The 17,278-nt window shown below is 41.4% G+C and overlaps 1 protein-coding gene across 1 annotated transcript in view; it reads right to left on the bottom strand.

Moving 5' to 3' along the window:
- Positions 1-678: 678 nt before the first annotated feature.
- Positions 679-17,278, bottom strand: part of LOC132379506 (putative lysosomal acid lipase/cholesteryl ester hydrolase) — a 41,601-nt gene continuing 25,001 nt past the window's right edge. Inside the window, exons 5-10 of the mRNA XM_059947466.1 lie at positions 14,639-14,748; positions 9,984-10,120; positions 8,784-8,930; positions 8,124-8,195; positions 5,446-5,517; positions 679-2,470 (exon numbers count right to left, since the gene is read on the bottom strand). Of these exons, the coding sequence (XP_059803449.1) occupies positions 2,237-2,470; positions 5,446-5,517; positions 8,124-8,195; positions 8,784-8,930; positions 9,984-10,120; positions 14,639-14,748 (772 nt within the window). The 3' untranslated portion in view covers positions 679-2,236. The remainder of the gene's footprint in view (positions 2,471-5,445; positions 5,518-8,123; positions 8,196-8,783; positions 8,931-9,983; positions 10,121-14,638; positions 14,749-17,278) is intronic.

Genomic DNA, 17,278 nt, shown 5'->3' with positions numbered 1-17,278 from the left:
ACTCTGGATACTAGTAAATGCCTTAATGGGGCATATTGAAGTAAAAATGTAGTTAATGGTTTTAGTTTCACTGCAATCAATTGTTATGGCAAGATTGCACAATTAAGGATGTGAAGAATTAATTTCCAATTGCTGTTTACAAATTTGATACTATATTACCTTTTCAAATGCAGGTTTACCAGGAATCAAGGAAATTTGTAATTATATTTTAAAGCTACAGTGTGGTTTTGAGTACTACCTGTGAAAGGGATAGCGTGCTATCTTCCGAGTGAATTGTCAAGCACCACAAATGGGGCCTATTGAGATGTGTAGAAACAAGAACTTAACTCTGTTTTGATTTAAAAAAAAAAGTAAATGCAAGAATGCGAAGGCACTTTAATTTCTGCTGTTGGTCATCGTTGCTGACTTTACTAACCCCATCTCTCTCACTTCACTTGCCAATCTCTGTCAGAAGTATACTAGACCTACACTACCTTCTTGTTTAGAGAACTTCCAAAAGTTCACTGCCTTTCAAGTGGAGGAATTTATTCATCATGAAAGTTGGGCTCTGGATTCCAGACACAAAAGCCAGAATGAAAATTCACCTGGATAAGTTTTATATAAAAGTTTATTCCTACTCATGTTCATTAACAAATCCTCAATCTCCATTGTTAACCACTTTACAGTTTATTTTAATTCCATATAGTACCTTAAAGTCCAAATGCACTGCAATTGGTTTACCATTCAGGTCTGTTTAAAAGTGGACACAATATTTTATAATTAATGTGAAAGCATAGTAGCTTACTCTTTATTGAAATTGATCCATTGTAATAGCAAGACATATGACAGGCACTATAAAACAAGAGGCAAACTTGATGGATTTCACAGTATTACAACTATCTTCTGCAGTTCAGAAGTTTTGCATCATCATCCACCAGCATTCCAATCTTTAAGCACCATAACAATTATGTTCAGATTATCGCTACCTTATATCTACTGTTCTGAAATTCAGCTATGAATGCTGACAGATACCTCAACCCTGCTTGTTCTGAATTAACACAAATACACATTGATTGCAATGTACCAGAAGCTGTCAGGTTCACAGCAAATCCACAGACATTACTAAAGAAAATGAAAATGAAAGTTGTTACTTTGTGGCTAGTTTTACAAATTTATGTTGCAAACATTTTAAATGAGAAAAGGGACTCCCACCCTGTACTAGCAAGGTCAGTACATAATGGAACAATGAATTGTCACTCTGCATGATGCGCTCATTATTCCAGTTTACCGGACCAGGTGGAGTTGTGCTCAGTATCTGACTTGCATTAAATGTTACAAATTCAAATTATGCTATTGAAAGTACATTAAAACTACACCCAAGACAGCAACAATATTGCTTTATATAATAATAATTTCCATATAAAAAGTCTCGCACAGTAAAGAGTTCTTTCAAGTTTTGTATCACAATATTTGCACAGTCCACACCAGGTCATTCAAAGTTTTTTTTTGTGTGGAATCCAAGTATTTAAATGAAACAAAGCTAGCTTTTAATTAAACTATTTTCTGACCTTGAATGACGAGGTATAGATTGTCACAGGTAATGAGTTAAGTTCTATTTCATAAAGTCTGCATTCAGTAATAAAATTATTGTTGAAAATTTAAACTAGTGGTATTAGTATCAAAATACAGAATCCAGTGGATAGTGTTCCACATTATTATCATGATTATCTGAAAAAGAATCAGATACATTAATTACTTCTGAAATTAAGGACACTGAGGAATTCATTGTCTTCAATACCCTGTATAATCACTGCTCTGTTGACTAGAGCTCCATACTTCATGACAGAAGTCCATTACAAGGCCTGCATTGCTTTAAAAAAAAGTGCTCACTCTGAGCAGAAAACATTCACAAGAATAAAAATCAATTTAAAAAAGGGTGTCTTTAATCTAATTAGTCTTTATCAAGACACTCAATAGAAAACCTTGGCTGTGTTGTAATTATAGGCATGATCAGTTTTTTTTCTTGTCAGTGGTAAAGCTAATGTGAACAATGACAAATCACATCAGACCCAACATTTTCCCATAACCATCTGAAGGTCTAGAAGCTTTACTTAAAATATGGTACATAATTTTTAAGAACTACCTGAGACCATCAATGATCCCAGTAATGCAGCTGAAAGAGAAAATCTAGAAAACACAAACCGGAGTATATATTGACTCTACTTTTAAAAAATGTTTACAGCATGTTGTTCCAGACTCAGCGATATTTTTTCATGAGATTGAGGATTTCACTGTACATGCGTGATGGAGCATCCAGGCCCCAGATGAAATCCAGATGTTCCCAATCTGGGATTTCCTTATGGTAAATTAACTTGGGCAATTTATGTAGCAACATAGTGACGTCGGTGGGATCAGCCAGCCAGTCATGACCTCCAGTCCAGAGAACAGTGGGAACATTCATCTTTTTTATGTTGTATAGAGGTGGTATTGTCTGGTCAAGAGAAACAAAAGGAGATCAGAACTCTGTCACAACACAAACATAAGTCAGTGCAGTCAATTTCTAGTTTAAATATACAGGGTTAAGAGGATGGAGCTGAGACAAGGTGATATTCACATGAGGAATCTTCTTTGGGATATTTATGTACCTCTCCTGACTGCAGTGAAACTTATTTTGTGATGAAATTGGAAACTGGCCATCCCAAACTCTAGGATGCAGATAATTGTGAACTGAGATGAAATAAGTATTTCCAAAATGAAAATCAGTACCTCCTTCAATTCCAGACCCCAGGGGCCTCACTCCCATATTATATCTCAGTAGGGTGAAGGACCTTTAGTATTGGAGAGTTGATTTCAATGCAACACAATGAAGTCCCACAAACTGATGTTAAATATAAAAGCAACAATCAGGAGTATTTTACCAAACTATCAAAGGTAAGAACAAAAAAAAAAATTAATGTAAAAACTATTTAGGATCCTTCTTAATTGTGCTTCATTCTAGAATGCAATCACAGTTTCTGCCTTTGGGCAAATTAATTGAATGGTTCTAGTTTACTGAGACCTTGATGCAAGTGAGAAGCACAGCATGCAGGAGCATGAAGAATTACTTATAGTATAAAAGAATCATTAAAGTTCAGATCTTAAACAGGTTTGTCATGAAGAAACTAATATGTTAGATGAACCTGAACCAGATTTTGCTCTAAAGAAATGACTCTAGCAACTAAAATTAGGGCTTCAGGAGCACAGGAACCCCACTAGCTGCAGATTACCTTCCAAGCCACAGACCATCCTGACTTGGAAGTATATCACCAGTCCAATCCTTCGTTGTTGAACACAAGTCTTGGAGGCATCTATTCAATAGCTCTGTGGGAGCAGCTTCACAAACCGTACAGTGTGGCAGCTCACCGCCACCTTCGAGGCCAAATAGACACTGGCAATAAATGCTGGCCTTGCCAATAACACCCAGATTTTTAAAAAGATAATATTAAAATATTGAATATCAAAGTATACTAAACATACCTGAAAATGACCGAGCAACATAAAATCTTTGGCCAGTAAATCAGTTTATATATAAAAATATAGTTGCAGGGTTCTTACTGATGTGATTCCATGTGCTGAGAAACTTTAGTCTACCAGTAGGGGTAGACAGGAATAGTGCAGGCACCAAATGCGGCTGTCCATTTTGCCACATCAAATCGACCAAACCTTATACATTTCAGCTGGAATAAAAATAGTAGCGGCACAAAGCAACTGCTGATGCTGGAGTTTGGAGCAACAGTCTGCTGGAGGAATTCAATGGGTCAAGCAGCATTTGTTGTGCAGGAAGAAGGTATTATTTATATTTCCAAGTTTCAAAGGTACAATTTAATGTTAGTGAAATGTATACGATATACATTCTGAAATGCTTTTTCTTCGCAACCAGCCACAAAACAGAGGAGTGCCCAAAGAATGAAGGTTAAATGTTAGAACCCCAAAGAATCCCCCAGCTCCTCCCTCCCACATGTAAGCGGCAACGAGCACAATCTCCCCTCCCCCACCAGCAAAAAAAGCAAGCACAGGCTCTGCCACCAAGTACTCAAGTGCGAGCAAAGCAATAGCAAAAACAAAGACTTGCAGTTACCCCAAAGACTTTGCGTTTCACCCGGTATTGGTCATACTGCAGGTTCTCTCTTTCGGGATGTATATGGCCATTCTCAAGGTTGGATAGTTGGAAAACAGAAATCAAGTCAAAGACTTTGAAGACTGGAATGGGAAATTGGAATCAACAACAATAGTAAATAGTTGGGTCAAATTCAGGGGCTTCAGATCAATGGGCTGTTTGGAGATCGAGTGGCATAGTTTTGGCGTAGGTGTAGTTTTGATGCAGGGGTGTAGACAAGGCTCAAGGATTTAAAGGTAAATGATTTCAATCTTGAAGGTCTCAAGTTTAGGTTTTAAGAAGCTCTCCCAGATGGAAATAAATTTGTTTGCACATGGAATCAAATTGGCCACTTTGTTAGATACACCTACTCATTAATGCAAATATCTAATCAGCCAATCATGTGGTAGCAACTCAATGCATAAAAACATGCAGACATGGTCAAGAGGTTCAGTTGTTGTTCAGACCAAACATCAGAATGGGGGACAAAAGTGATCCAAGTGACTTTGACAGTGGAATGATTGTTAGTGCCAGAAGAGGTAGTTAGAGATTCCCAGAAACTGCAGATCTGGAGTTTACAGAGAATGGTGCGAAAAACAACAAAACATAGTGAGTGATAGTTCTGTGGGTGAAAACACCTTGTTAAATGAGAGAGGTCAGCAGAGAATGGCCCGATTGGCCCTTGCTGACAGGAAGGTGACACATTACAACAATGGTATGCCAAAGAACATCTCTAAGTACACATGTTGAAGTGGACGGACAATGGCAACAGAAGACTACACTCCTGCACCTGGTAACATGGCCACTGAGTATACTGTATATAATTGAAATAAATGTTATATGGGAAACGATGACACAATAAACCTGCCACAAATGATGTTGGTGTTGCAGGGGAGATGGAGGGCTGGAAGTGGTCCAAATTCACCTGGAACTGGTCCTGTTCATTCATCAAATCCACCTCACCCCCTCTCAACAAACATTCAAATACATAAATACAGGAGGGTGGGACACAGCATTATGCATGTGAAGTTTCCAGACTCATCAATTTATAAGTAACAGAAATCAGTATCAATTCAATGATTTGTCGTGATGTGGCAGCTGGTGGAGGCAGGTTGGTCAGTACAACACTTCTGGGATCGGGTTCAATCATGCACTTGTGGAAATCCTGACTTCATCAATTTCGGAGCATAATACTGGCAAGGATATTGTCATTGTAATAAATCTAGAGTCCAGCAATGATATAAAATATCAGAACCACCTTGCAGGATATACAGAATACAACCTATCAAAAGACACCAATTCCCCTCCATGGGCAATTTGCTGTACATTACCTCATTATAGTGAGCCATATTCTCATCATCGGAACCCCAATCAAAAGCCTGAAATCTTCCTGTCTTTATATTCTGGAAAACAAACATCACATGATCAAAAAATCATTTCTCACCCAACTAATACAAAGCACAAGTGTACACCAGTTGCCAGACACTTCAAATGCCCAATCTGCTTATCTCACACAAACTGAACCCATTAACTATCATCTCTGTGAAATTCAGCTTCCCTTTGGAAATTTCCCCAGTTCGGCTCCACCAAACACTTCACCTAATGCAGGTTGAAAAGGTATTGATACCTTTCCCCGCGGGGTTTCCGAGGACGATATAGTCTTCACAGCTCAGGACTGGGAAGACTGCCAGGTAAGGTCATCACTCAGCTTTCATACTTGCAGCAACAATAACCCTCAACACCTTCCCACCCCAATCCTGCATTCCACTGTCTCCACAAAATGCTGGTGGAAAGCAGCAGGCCAGGCAGCATCTATAGGAAGAAGCACTGTCAACGTTTCGGGCCGAGACCCTTCGTCATCCCTTATTTATTTATCTATTTATTATTCCCCCCCCCTTTTTTTTCCTCTCTGCTCCTCTCACAATCACTCCTTGCCTGCTCTCCATCTCCCTCTGGTGCTCCCCTCCCCCTTTCTTTCACCCTAAGCCTCCTGTTCCATGATCCTTTCCCTTCTCCAGCTGTGTTTCCCTTTTGCCAATCAACTTTCCAGCTCTTAGCTTCATCCCTCCCCCTCCGGTCTTCTCCTATCATTTTGGATCTCCCCCTCACCCTCTCAAACCTTTTACTATCTCTTCTTTCAGTTTGTCCTTACAAAGAGTCTGGGTGCGAAATGTCGACTGTACTTCTACCTATAGATGCTGCCTGGCCTGCTGCGTCCACCAGCATTTTGCGTGTGTTACTTGAATTTCCAGCATCTGCAGGTTTCCTCGTGTTTCCACTCTCTTCCCTGGTTATTCCCTTCCTAATCTCTACTCAGCCTCCTAATTATCCCCAATCCTGTAGCACCCCGTTACCTCCCCTATCCCTCAGGGCCCAATTTCCTGATCGGTGACCTACATCTCCAGATATCAATCGCTACTGCACCCCTTCCACCAGTGGTCACCTCACTCAAACTGCCTCTTTGGGGGAAGCAGGCCATTACGGAGCATTCCTAACACAATGCCACCTTCAAAGACTTATCCTCTCAAAATGACCTGGAATCTGGTGGCATATTGTTGATGCTCAAAATGTGTAAAGCTACTATACATCAGCTGGACCTTAGTCCAGTTGACATCTGCAGCAGAAGATCAAACACCAAAACGGGCCTTGCCAGTGATCCTGTGCCTAGAGGCCCAGTTAGATTTGCCCAAAACCCTTTGGACCTTAACTCATTGGTCCATGTTTGAAGCAAGTCTGCAATAAGTTCTTCAGCCGCAGAACTGGTAAAACCCCAAAATAATGAGTAGTTTATTGTTGAAGGAGTGTCTATCATTTTACTGATAATTGAAGCAATTTAACCAAAATGATACAACCCAATTTTTGTCCAAGGAACTTAATTCAGTAACATTGCACATTCTCGGATGCATGCTAATGTCATATCTGTGTTGAAACCGCTCTGCTAGAGTGTAGCTAATTCTGGAACATAAATCTTCAGCACTACACTGGGATAGTCTCTACTGTACTTAGTGCTCTTGGCCATTTATTGATATCACAAGGATGAAACAATCTGGCTGAAAACTGTCTTTCCTGATGATGGGGATTTCAAGGCCAATTTGACATGGTCTGCCTACTTGACATTTCCAATTTTCAGCTCTGACTCAGGAACTCGCGTACTGGGCCCCTACCTTATGGAGGATAAGGACATTGTTCAGGTTTTCTCCTCACTCGTCACTAGATGGGGTAGGGCTGCTGAATTTTGATAATATATATTGTAAACAAGAGTGTGCAGATACTGGAAATCTTAAACAACACACACAATATACTGAAGGAACTCAGCAAGTCGGGAATAAACAATTAAGATTTCATAATAAACAATCATAGTTTCAGGCCAAGTCCTAATGAAGGATCTCAGCCTGAAATGTCAACTGTTTATTCCCCTCCATTGATACTGCCTGACTTTGATGTATTGGTTGTGAGGTGGTTTAGCTCTATCTACTGGATACATAATTTGCTCTTTCCATATATAATCTTGTACAACAGGATGGTGGGTGGCGATATGTCTCTACCAAAGGAGGTACAAGGCGCTCCTTCCCTCCCCTTGCCTGCAAGTCACTCTTGGGCAAGGTGAAGCACCTGTTTAGCCCCCGCCCCACTCAATCAGGGTCACATGAAGCCATGGGAGCAGGGGGTGGATGGTCGTATGAGTAGCTGGTGCATATCGCAACTCCTGGCCAAATAACCACTGACACCAGGCAGACAATCTTTGAAGAGTATTGGTAATGGTTGGGGGCCACCCACCTTGTAAAGACACTGCCCATAAGAAGGCAATGGAAAACCTTTTCTATGGAAAAATTTGGCAAGAACAATCAAGGTCAAAGTAGATTATCTTACTAGGCAAACTATAATATAATGAATATTCTGAAGGGCATCTTAACATTTATAAAAGCAATACTGAATTTCTAGACAATCATCTTTAGATGGCAACATTTGCAACAAATGAGGACATTGATGACACGCTCGGGGTTTGTACCTGGCTCCAGTGGAGAATATTTTGTACAGATGTTCCAGCTGGACAATGGGCTGAATAGACTGGAATTCGGCTCTGTAAAGCATTAATTATAGAAAAGTGAATCACTAAGCATATTGGATGTAATGCTTTTAACTACAATTATAGAAACAAAGAGTCCAAATATATCTGAAATATGCTGTGATTCCAGATGAGGACAGACTGCACCTTGTACGTTTTTGTTTAGAAAAAGGAGGTACTGTTGCAAATTCCAGAGCCAGTACCTGAGTTCACTATTGGAGTCAGATCCCTGGAGCAGCACCGATTGCCACACTGTTATTATGGACAATCTTAAAAAATCACTGCAAGTGATGCTTACATTCTACGCGAACTCACTGGGGCCCTTGTTCATGAACTTTTTAAAAACTATACAGAGTTCACTAGGAAAAATTAATAATCCTAAATAACATCCTAAATAACATCTAAATAACATCTGAAATCAGTGAATTTAAAGTGGGATGGGATAGTTATAGCAATAGCATGCAACAGTCCAAAAAATCTGCTGGACCAGCAAAGTTCTGAGCCCGCTGGATTATTCGACTTTAATCCAAGTAATAGAAACAGACTTTCTTTTATACACATTCTCAACATTTCTTCCAGCTTTCAAACTTCTGTTATGCTTACCATGTTAAGATTCTTTGTATTGAATCCACTTATTATGAAGAATACATTGCCACACAGCTCCTCAATCAAGAACTGGTCACACACGTGTGTAGCAAGCCACTTTATTATCTTGTTCTGTGGAAGGAAATCCCGTCTCCCAAAAATATCCTGAAAACAACAATGCCAAAAAAAAAGTCACTAACAAGTTAGGCAAAACCTAAATACTTCAATGGTAGTAACAGACTTAGGATGAGATTTCTACTGGGGAAGTTCTCCCGATTATCTGGAACAACTCTGGCACGATGCCCTGAAAAAGCAAGTGGAAGTTGATCCATGCAAGCTTGTTTAGTTGATTGACTGCTCAGCAAGTTTACAAAAGTTAGAGACATATTCCATGAATGAGAAAACCATAATAAATGATGCATAGAAAATGCTGAATGAAGAGTCTTGTCCCAACAGTTCATTCCCCTCTACAGATGCTGCCTGACCTGCCAAGTTCCTCCAGCATCTTGTGTGTTACTCTGGCTTTCCAGCATCTGCAAAATCGCTTGGGTTAGTGAATGATACACCTTTCTTTTCACACAAACTACCATCATCAAACCGAAAGTAATGTCAGCGGAGTGCAGGGGCACATTTAGAGGAGGTGTTTTATGGCCATAACTAGGTATTTATTTTTAAGTGGTGTTTGTTGGGAACCTGGAACTAAGACCTCCCAGCTATAAACCCACCAACTCCTTTCCATGCCTTTAAAGGCTGGCGCGTCACAGGAACCATGCCAAAATTGTGTTGGTGGGTAGGTTAAGTGGCTACTGTAGAGGGTAGATGGGTGATGGCAGAAGAGGTGGAGAAGGTGATAGGGATGCGAATGGAAACACAGATCAATTAGGATTCGTGTATGACTTGTGCTCGATGGGGAGTGCGGATGCCATAAGTCAAAGGGCCTATTTCTGTGTTGTATGACTACAAACTCAAAGCACAATTTAATCACAATCCTCAAGTCATGTGCATCATATCAACTGAACACCAAATAATGAAGCTTAGCAGCTTTATTCAGTTATCAGCTGCAGTAATCAGACAGTGGCCTCTCCCTTTCTCCAGTGAACCCATGGAATAGAAAATTCCATTGCTTCACAAATTTCAGTACACCCTCCAACTCCTACAGTTAAACTGCCTCTCTTCCCAATTCAAATATGGTTATCAAAATAAAAAGCAGGCACTTACTTTGATTAAAAACTCTGGAAGAAGACCAAGTTTTACCAGTGGGCTCGTAGCATAATGAACTGTCGCAACAGGAGCCAGGCCAAAAAATAACTTAATTTTCTTTGCAAGCTCTGGCATTGTAGAAAAGGCTATGAAACCTGATGGAGAGAGAATAGAATGTTATGGGGAAGCTGAAGATCATCATTAAAACTCTCCTATATCCAAGTGTTATGAATGTACCACAGCTCTGAGGGGCCGAAGGGTGCGAGGTAGCCCCCTTTGTGAGAATCGCAAGATCACTATTGATTTGGGTCAGGAGACCCAGGAAATGAGAGAGAGACGTGCGGAATGTCTCGTTCCCCCGGCGATATAAAGCTACGGGACACGGCCATTGTCTCTTGAAGACAAACTTGTGGATTGCAATACTGTGCTACGTGGAAGCCTTCAGGCAAAGTGGGCTGGTTGAGGGAGGGATTGCATCACCCCCAACCTGATTGACATCTAAAACCCTGTGAGACAGGATAAAAGAGGGTCTGTGGGAACAGTTACAGAATTTTCCATGAAGCTATTGGCAATCATCATTATATGGAAGGAACCTGACAGCAAGTGCAAATGCACATCTGTCATGAATACTTAGAGTAATCATTGTTAATTGGTGTGACGCATGGCCAAGTGGTTAAGGTGTTGAACTAATGATCTGAGGGTTGGAGTTCAAGCCCCAGCTGAGGCAGCGTATTGTGTCCTTGAGCAAGGCACTTAACCACACACTGCTCCAGTCCGCCCAGCTGAAAATGGGTACTGAGAAAATGCTGGGGGTTAACCTTGCGATAGACTGGTGTCCTATCCTGGGGGGAATCTCGTACTCTCAGACGCTTCACGCCATGGAAACCGGCATAAGCAACGGCCTGATGAGCCTATAAGGCTCGGGACAGACTTTAACTTTTAACATTGTTGATTTTCAGGACTAATTGGGAACAGTGGGGATGGTGAGTAGTTAGAGGCAAATGTTGGATACTTCAAGAATTCAGACTGTTGGGACGCTGAACAAAAAAGATCTGAAATGTCATGTGACAGACCCTGGGACGTTGGAGTGGATTGAAGATCGGAGCACTGGCAGTCTGGCATGACAAGAACAGTGGGGAACTTAACAACAATGATGTGTTAAACCATTTTAACAATCTTGCACTTTAAAAATTCCAGTTTTGTATGTGTTGCTTCTCAGCCCCTCAAAACTATTCCAAAATCCAACACCTATTGAAAATAATTAGAATAAATTTTATTTCCAATTTAAAATATATTTTTGTTCCCATCTTAATCCCAAAGACATGCACATTCATACTCTGCAAAAATGAGAAAAGATAGAACATTTTAATTCCTAGATTGAGATTGGTTGTTTAGTTTTTATAAACACATTGGTTTTTGCAGATCTCTCAGATTGGGTAAAATTTAGGCACAGATATCCTTTCTTTCAAGTAAAGAGCTCGTTCATTCGTTATGTACTGTGTTGTATGACGTGTGCAACCATAGTCTTTCCATGACCACGATTGTTCTTGACAAATTTTTCTATAGCAGCGGTTTGCCATTGCTTCTTCTGGGTGGTGTCTTTACAAGATTGGTGACCCCAGTCACTATCAATACTCTTCAGAGATTGCCTGGCATCAGTGGTCACATGACCAGGACATAAGCACCAGCTGCTCATGTGACCATCCACCATCTGCCCTTATCAGGGGAGGCAAAGCAAATGCTACACCTTGCCCAAAGGTGACTTGGGCTAGCAGAGGGAAGGAGCGCCTTTGGTAGAAGCGCATCTCCAACCCGCCACTCAAGTAAGGGGCTCACACCATCAAAGTGCTCAGTTTCACTCATTTTTAAATAAGCCAGAATATCTGAGTAAAACATCCATTAGTAGTAAGTTAATTGGTCACACGAGTATAATTGGGCAGGACAGGCTTACTGAGCCAGAAAAGCCTGTTACCATGTTGTATCTCTAAATAAATAAAAAGATATTCATATGGGCTTAGATTACACTCATAACACATTCGCATTTATTTTCAGGACTAACTCCTCCATGGTTTATTTTACAGTGAGAACAACGGGAGTATTCCTGTACCCATGCACTAACTCGATTGCTTCTTACAACACTGAAGGAGGCCCCTAGGATCCATGATGGCTGCCCACCGAGCAACCTCATTTCCACTCATTTCCCATAGAAGTGAAAAATCAATTGCTGGAATTTGGTACACAATTGTGCATTTGCATAACCCTTACAGGTTTCCACCACTAATATGGTGAATATTAATAGCGTCATTACATTTCCTGCACTGACATAATTTTCATTTCGCGAGGCCAATTAATTGGACAGCACGTCTTTGGAACGTGAAGAAACTGGAGCGACTGGAAACCCCGAGGGAGAACATGCCCACTCCACAGAGACAGTCCTGAGGTCAGGATCGAACCAAGGTTCCTAGAGCTAAGGCAGCAGCAATAACTAATGTGCCAAAATGTCTCCTTCACATGAACTATACACGTCACATTGTCTCTATGTCACAGCAGGAAGGAAAGGTACTCCATGATCATTATAAACTAGCATACAAATGGTGCCAAGATTTCATGGAACTCAATGAAAAAGTTAATCTGCAGCTCATACAAACAAGCTGTATGAACTCAGCAGGTCGGGCAGCATCCGTTGAAATGAGCAGTCAATGTTTCGGGCCGAGACCCTTCGCCAGGACTGAAGATGGAGGGGGCAGGGTGGAAAACCAATCAGAGGAAAGATCAAGGGGTGGGGGAGGGGAAGCAGGGAAGGGATAGGCAGGAGAGGTGAAGGAGGAATGTAAGGGGAAAGCATTATGGGTAGTAGAAGAAGGCAGAATCATGAGAGAGGTGATAGGCAGCTAGAAGAGGAGGCAGAGTGAAAGCGGGATGGGGGAAAAGGGAGAGGGAGGGAATTACCAGAAGTTGGAGTCGGGTCTTGCCAATGTAGAGGAGGCTGCACCGGGAGCACTGGATACAAGAGATGACCCAACAGACTCACAAGTGAAATGTTGCCTCACCACTAAGGACATCTTTCACGCTCTACCCCTCTCTGCTTTTTGCAGGGATCATTCCCTCCGCGACTGCCTGGTCCACACGTCCCTCCCCACAGACCCCCCCACCTGGTACTTATCCCTGTAAGCGCAAGTAATACCTGTCCCTACACCTCCTCTCTTACCACCATTCAGGGCCCCAAACAGTCCTTCCAGGTGAGGAAACACTTCACTTGTGAGTCTGTTGGGGTAATCTATTGCATCCGGTGCTCCCGGTGCGTCCTCGTCCACATCGGCGAGACCTGACGCAGATTGAGGGACCGCTTCGTCGAGCACCTCTGCTCCGTCCACCACAACAGACAGGATCTCCCGGTTGCCACTCACTTCAACTCTCCTTCACATTCCCATTCGTATATGTCCATACATGGCCTCCTCTACTGCCACAATGAGGCCAAACTCAGGTTGGAGGAGCAACACCTCATATACCGTCTGGGTAGTCTCCAGCCCCTTGATATGAACATTCAATTCTCCTACTTCTGGTAATTCCCTCCCCCTCCCTCTCCCTTCCCCAATCCCACTTTCATTCTGTCTCCTCTTCTAGCTGCCTATCACCTCTCTCATGATTCTGCCTTCTTCTACTACCCATGGTGCTTTCCCCTTAGATTCCTTCTTCACCTCTCCTGCCTATCCCCTGCCTGCTTCCCCTCCCCCACCCCTTGATCTTTCCTCTGATTGGTTTTCCACCCTCCCCCCACCTTCTTTATAGGGCCCCAGCCCCCTCCTTCTTCAGTCCTGGCGAAGGGTCTCGGCCTGAAATGTTGACTGCTCATTTCAACGGATGCTGCCCGACCTGCTGAGTTCATCCAGCTTGTTTGTACGTGTTGATTTGACCACAGCATCTGCAGTGTACTTTGTGTTTATTAATCTACAGCTGTCCTAAATGGAGGAGATGAATAATCTTAAATTAACAGTTATCTTATTTTAACAGATAGGAACATAGAGACCAGGAAGGAGTTGCAATGGATTGAATGAGAAAGGGGGGCTGTGAGGGCCTCCAAGTGATTTTTATTTTAAAACAGCATTTGGTAACTTAGATTTATAAAATGTTCGAATTTTTAAAAATTCTTTGTGCATTTTGAAATGTTTCTCCTGTTAAATATTTTAAGCTCTTTTTGTATGTTAACTTACTAAGTTTGGTATTTTTAAGCTTCAAGATATTTTTGAATGCTTCAAAATGTTTTTGGTACTGACAGCTTACAATTCAAACTAAGTCAGGGCAAAACAAACAGTGAATACTTGGTTCCTCTCTCCAAAGATGTTGTCTGACCTGCTGAGTATCTCCAGCATTTTGTAGCTTTGTGTGAAATTACCATCATCTGTGGGTTTTTTTTTGGTAAATTGGTTTGTTGTCAAGGCGTATATCTTTTTGTCAGCAGGACTGAAGGAACCACACTGCTCAACTCAAAATTGGACTAATGACCTCAAGCTTACAACAGTTTTGATAAATGTGGGCAAAGTAACTTGCATCATAAAGTCAACTTTACTTTTTTTAAATTAACTATTTCAATCTTATCTTGTGCTATTTAGCACATAATAAACAAAACTCCAATGAAGGCAAATTATGCTGATGAATTTGAACACCTGACTTACCAATTGTCGTCCCCTGAGAATGACCAACATAGTACAACTGTTCTTGTTCAGTCTTTGCAAGGATGAAGTTTAGCACTGCCGGTAAGTCTTTGGTGGCCATTTCATCAAAGCTTTAAATAAAAACACAACCCAATATCATCCAGAATACACATACATATTCACTCTTCTTTGCAGAGGAGATTTACAAGGATGTTTCCTGGATTGGGAAGCATGCCTTATGAGAATATGTTGAGTGAACTCGACCTTTTCTCCTTGGAGCGACGGAGGGTGAGAGGTGACCTGATAGAAGTGTATAAAATGATGAGAGGCATTGATCGTGTGGATAGTCAGAGGCTTTTTCCCAGGGCTGAAACGGCTACAACGAGAGGGTACGGTTTTAAGGTGTTTGGAAGTAGGTACAGAGGAGATGTCAGGGGTAAGTTGTTGCTGTTGTTTTTTGCTTTTTTTTAAAAACGCAGAGAGTGGTGAGTGCGTGGAATGGGCTACCAGCGACGGTGGTGAAGGCGGATACGATAGGGTCTCTTAAGAGACTTGGATAGGTATATGGAGCTAAGAAAAATACATAGAGAGCTATGGGTAACCCTAAGTAATTTCTCAGGTATGGACATGTTTGGCACAGCTTTGTGGGCCGAAGGGCCTGTATTGTGCTGTAGGTTTTCCAAGTTTGTTTTGATATAAAAATTAAAAGCAGGCAAAATCATAAACACAAGAAATTATGCAGGTGCAGGAAGTCCAAAGCAACACGCACGAGGAATTCAGCAGGTCAAGCATCATCCATGGAACAACAGTCAATGTTTTGGGCTGAGACCCTTCGCATTTTTAGTTATATCAATGACTTGGCAGCTTTGTCATTGATTTGTTCTCAAAACAAAATTATCCTATATCATTAAAACTAATTAAAAGTTTGTGAAATTTGGAACAGCTGACACAACTCCTGAATTAATATCTTATTATTGATACACCCAATTCTGTTATTACTTTACTGTATTACTGTTATATCTTCTACATAGTTTAATTATTTTAATGAACAAAGTATGATATCATCTTGGCAATTATTGGAGAATAAAGTTGCAACGTTTGCTGTGTGGCCAGAACTATGTGACCAGCCTTGTGTTTGCTATTTGCTATGTATCCAATTTTTTGGCCAGAATGTAATCTCTGTATTGCCTCTGCACTATTGAACGCATCAGTGCCTTGAGAATGTAGCTAACAGTGAAAGTAAGCATGTAGAGATAACGGTGGTAGACAGGATTGTGGAGTGGTGTGATGGTATGGGGACCAGTCAAGGCCGGGAAGGGGGACACGTGTTCCAGGGAGTAGACTAGAGGAAGTATGGGTTATGGAGTGGTGTGATGGTATGAAAACCAGTCAAAGCCGGGAAGGGGGACACGTGTTCCAGGGAGTAGACTAGAGGAAGTATGGGTTATGGAGTGGTGTGATGGTATGAAAACCAGTCAAAGCCGGGAAGGGGGACACGTGTTCCAAAGAGCAGACTAGACAGGATCGTGCAATGGTGTGAGAACCAGTCAAGGCACTAGAACAAGTATATGCTAATGAAACTAAGATAAGAAATTACTATAAAGAATACTGTGAACTAGGCTCGGCGGGCAATTAGTGACACGTTCATTCACTGTCTCAGCTTTTGTTTGCAAATAAAGGCTTAAATTTCTCGAAGAATCTTCTGCGTCTCCTAGTTATTTCAAGAAACCACCACATAATCAGCAGCTATAAGACTTTGGGTTGAGTTTTTTGAAGAAACTAAGCGGACATTTCAGTTACAGAATCCACAATACAGGCAACTCTTGCATTTTAGCCATTCAGATAACAGCACCTGCCGCTTACAGGATTCATAAATTATTACAGAGTTAAACTTATTCCCACAGAATTTAAGTAAAAAAGGGTAAATAATCACATTTTTTAAAAACTTTTGTTCCTTGATGCAGGCATAAACAATGCAGTTTCATGTGATAGAAAATTGTGATACAGACTATTTTTAAGGAAGGTAACCGTTGGTAATGTGGGGGTTCACCTGCATTTTTAAAGATCAAAGAATTGCGTATTTTCATTGAAATCACATCAGTGAGAGTTGGGGGAAAACGAAAGATCAATTAGTGATTTCATGAGTAAAAGTCCCAGAGAGTTAACCTGAACAAGCTACAGAATAAAACGAGAGGTTCTGCTGATGCTAGAAATACAGAGCAACGCACACAAATAGCTGGAGGAATTCTGCAGGTCGGGCAGCATCTATGGAAGTGAATCACCAGGCTGAGACCCTTCATTAGGGCTGGAAAGGAAAGGTGAAGATGCCAGAACAAAAAGGTGGGCAACAGGAAGGAGGGCAAGTTAGAAGGCGATGGATGAAGCCAAGTGGGAGGTGATAGGCAAGGGGAAGCAAGAGGCCAGGTTGGGAATAGAAGAGGGAAGGAGGAGGGAAAATAAAAATTACCGGAAGGAAATCAATGTTCATGCCATCAGGTTGGCAGCTACCTTAATGGAACATGTGGTGTTGCTCCTCCAACGTGGGAGTGGCCTCATTGTGGCAGAAGAGGAGACCATGGAGCAACATGCCAGAATGGGAATGCAGATAAGCATTAAAATAGTTGGCCACCAGGAAATTCCACTCTTTGCGGATGGAGCAGT

The sequence above is a fragment of the Hypanus sabinus genome, chromosome 22 (assembly GCF_030144855.1).
Source record: "Hypanus sabinus isolate sHypSab1 chromosome 22, sHypSab1.hap1, whole genome shotgun sequence".
NCBI lineage: Eukaryota > Metazoa > Chordata > Chondrichthyes > Myliobatiformes > Dasyatidae > Hypanus > Hypanus sabinus.
The sequence above is the reverse complement of the archived record's forward strand: the minus strand, read 5'-3'. Positions and strand labels throughout refer to the sequence as shown.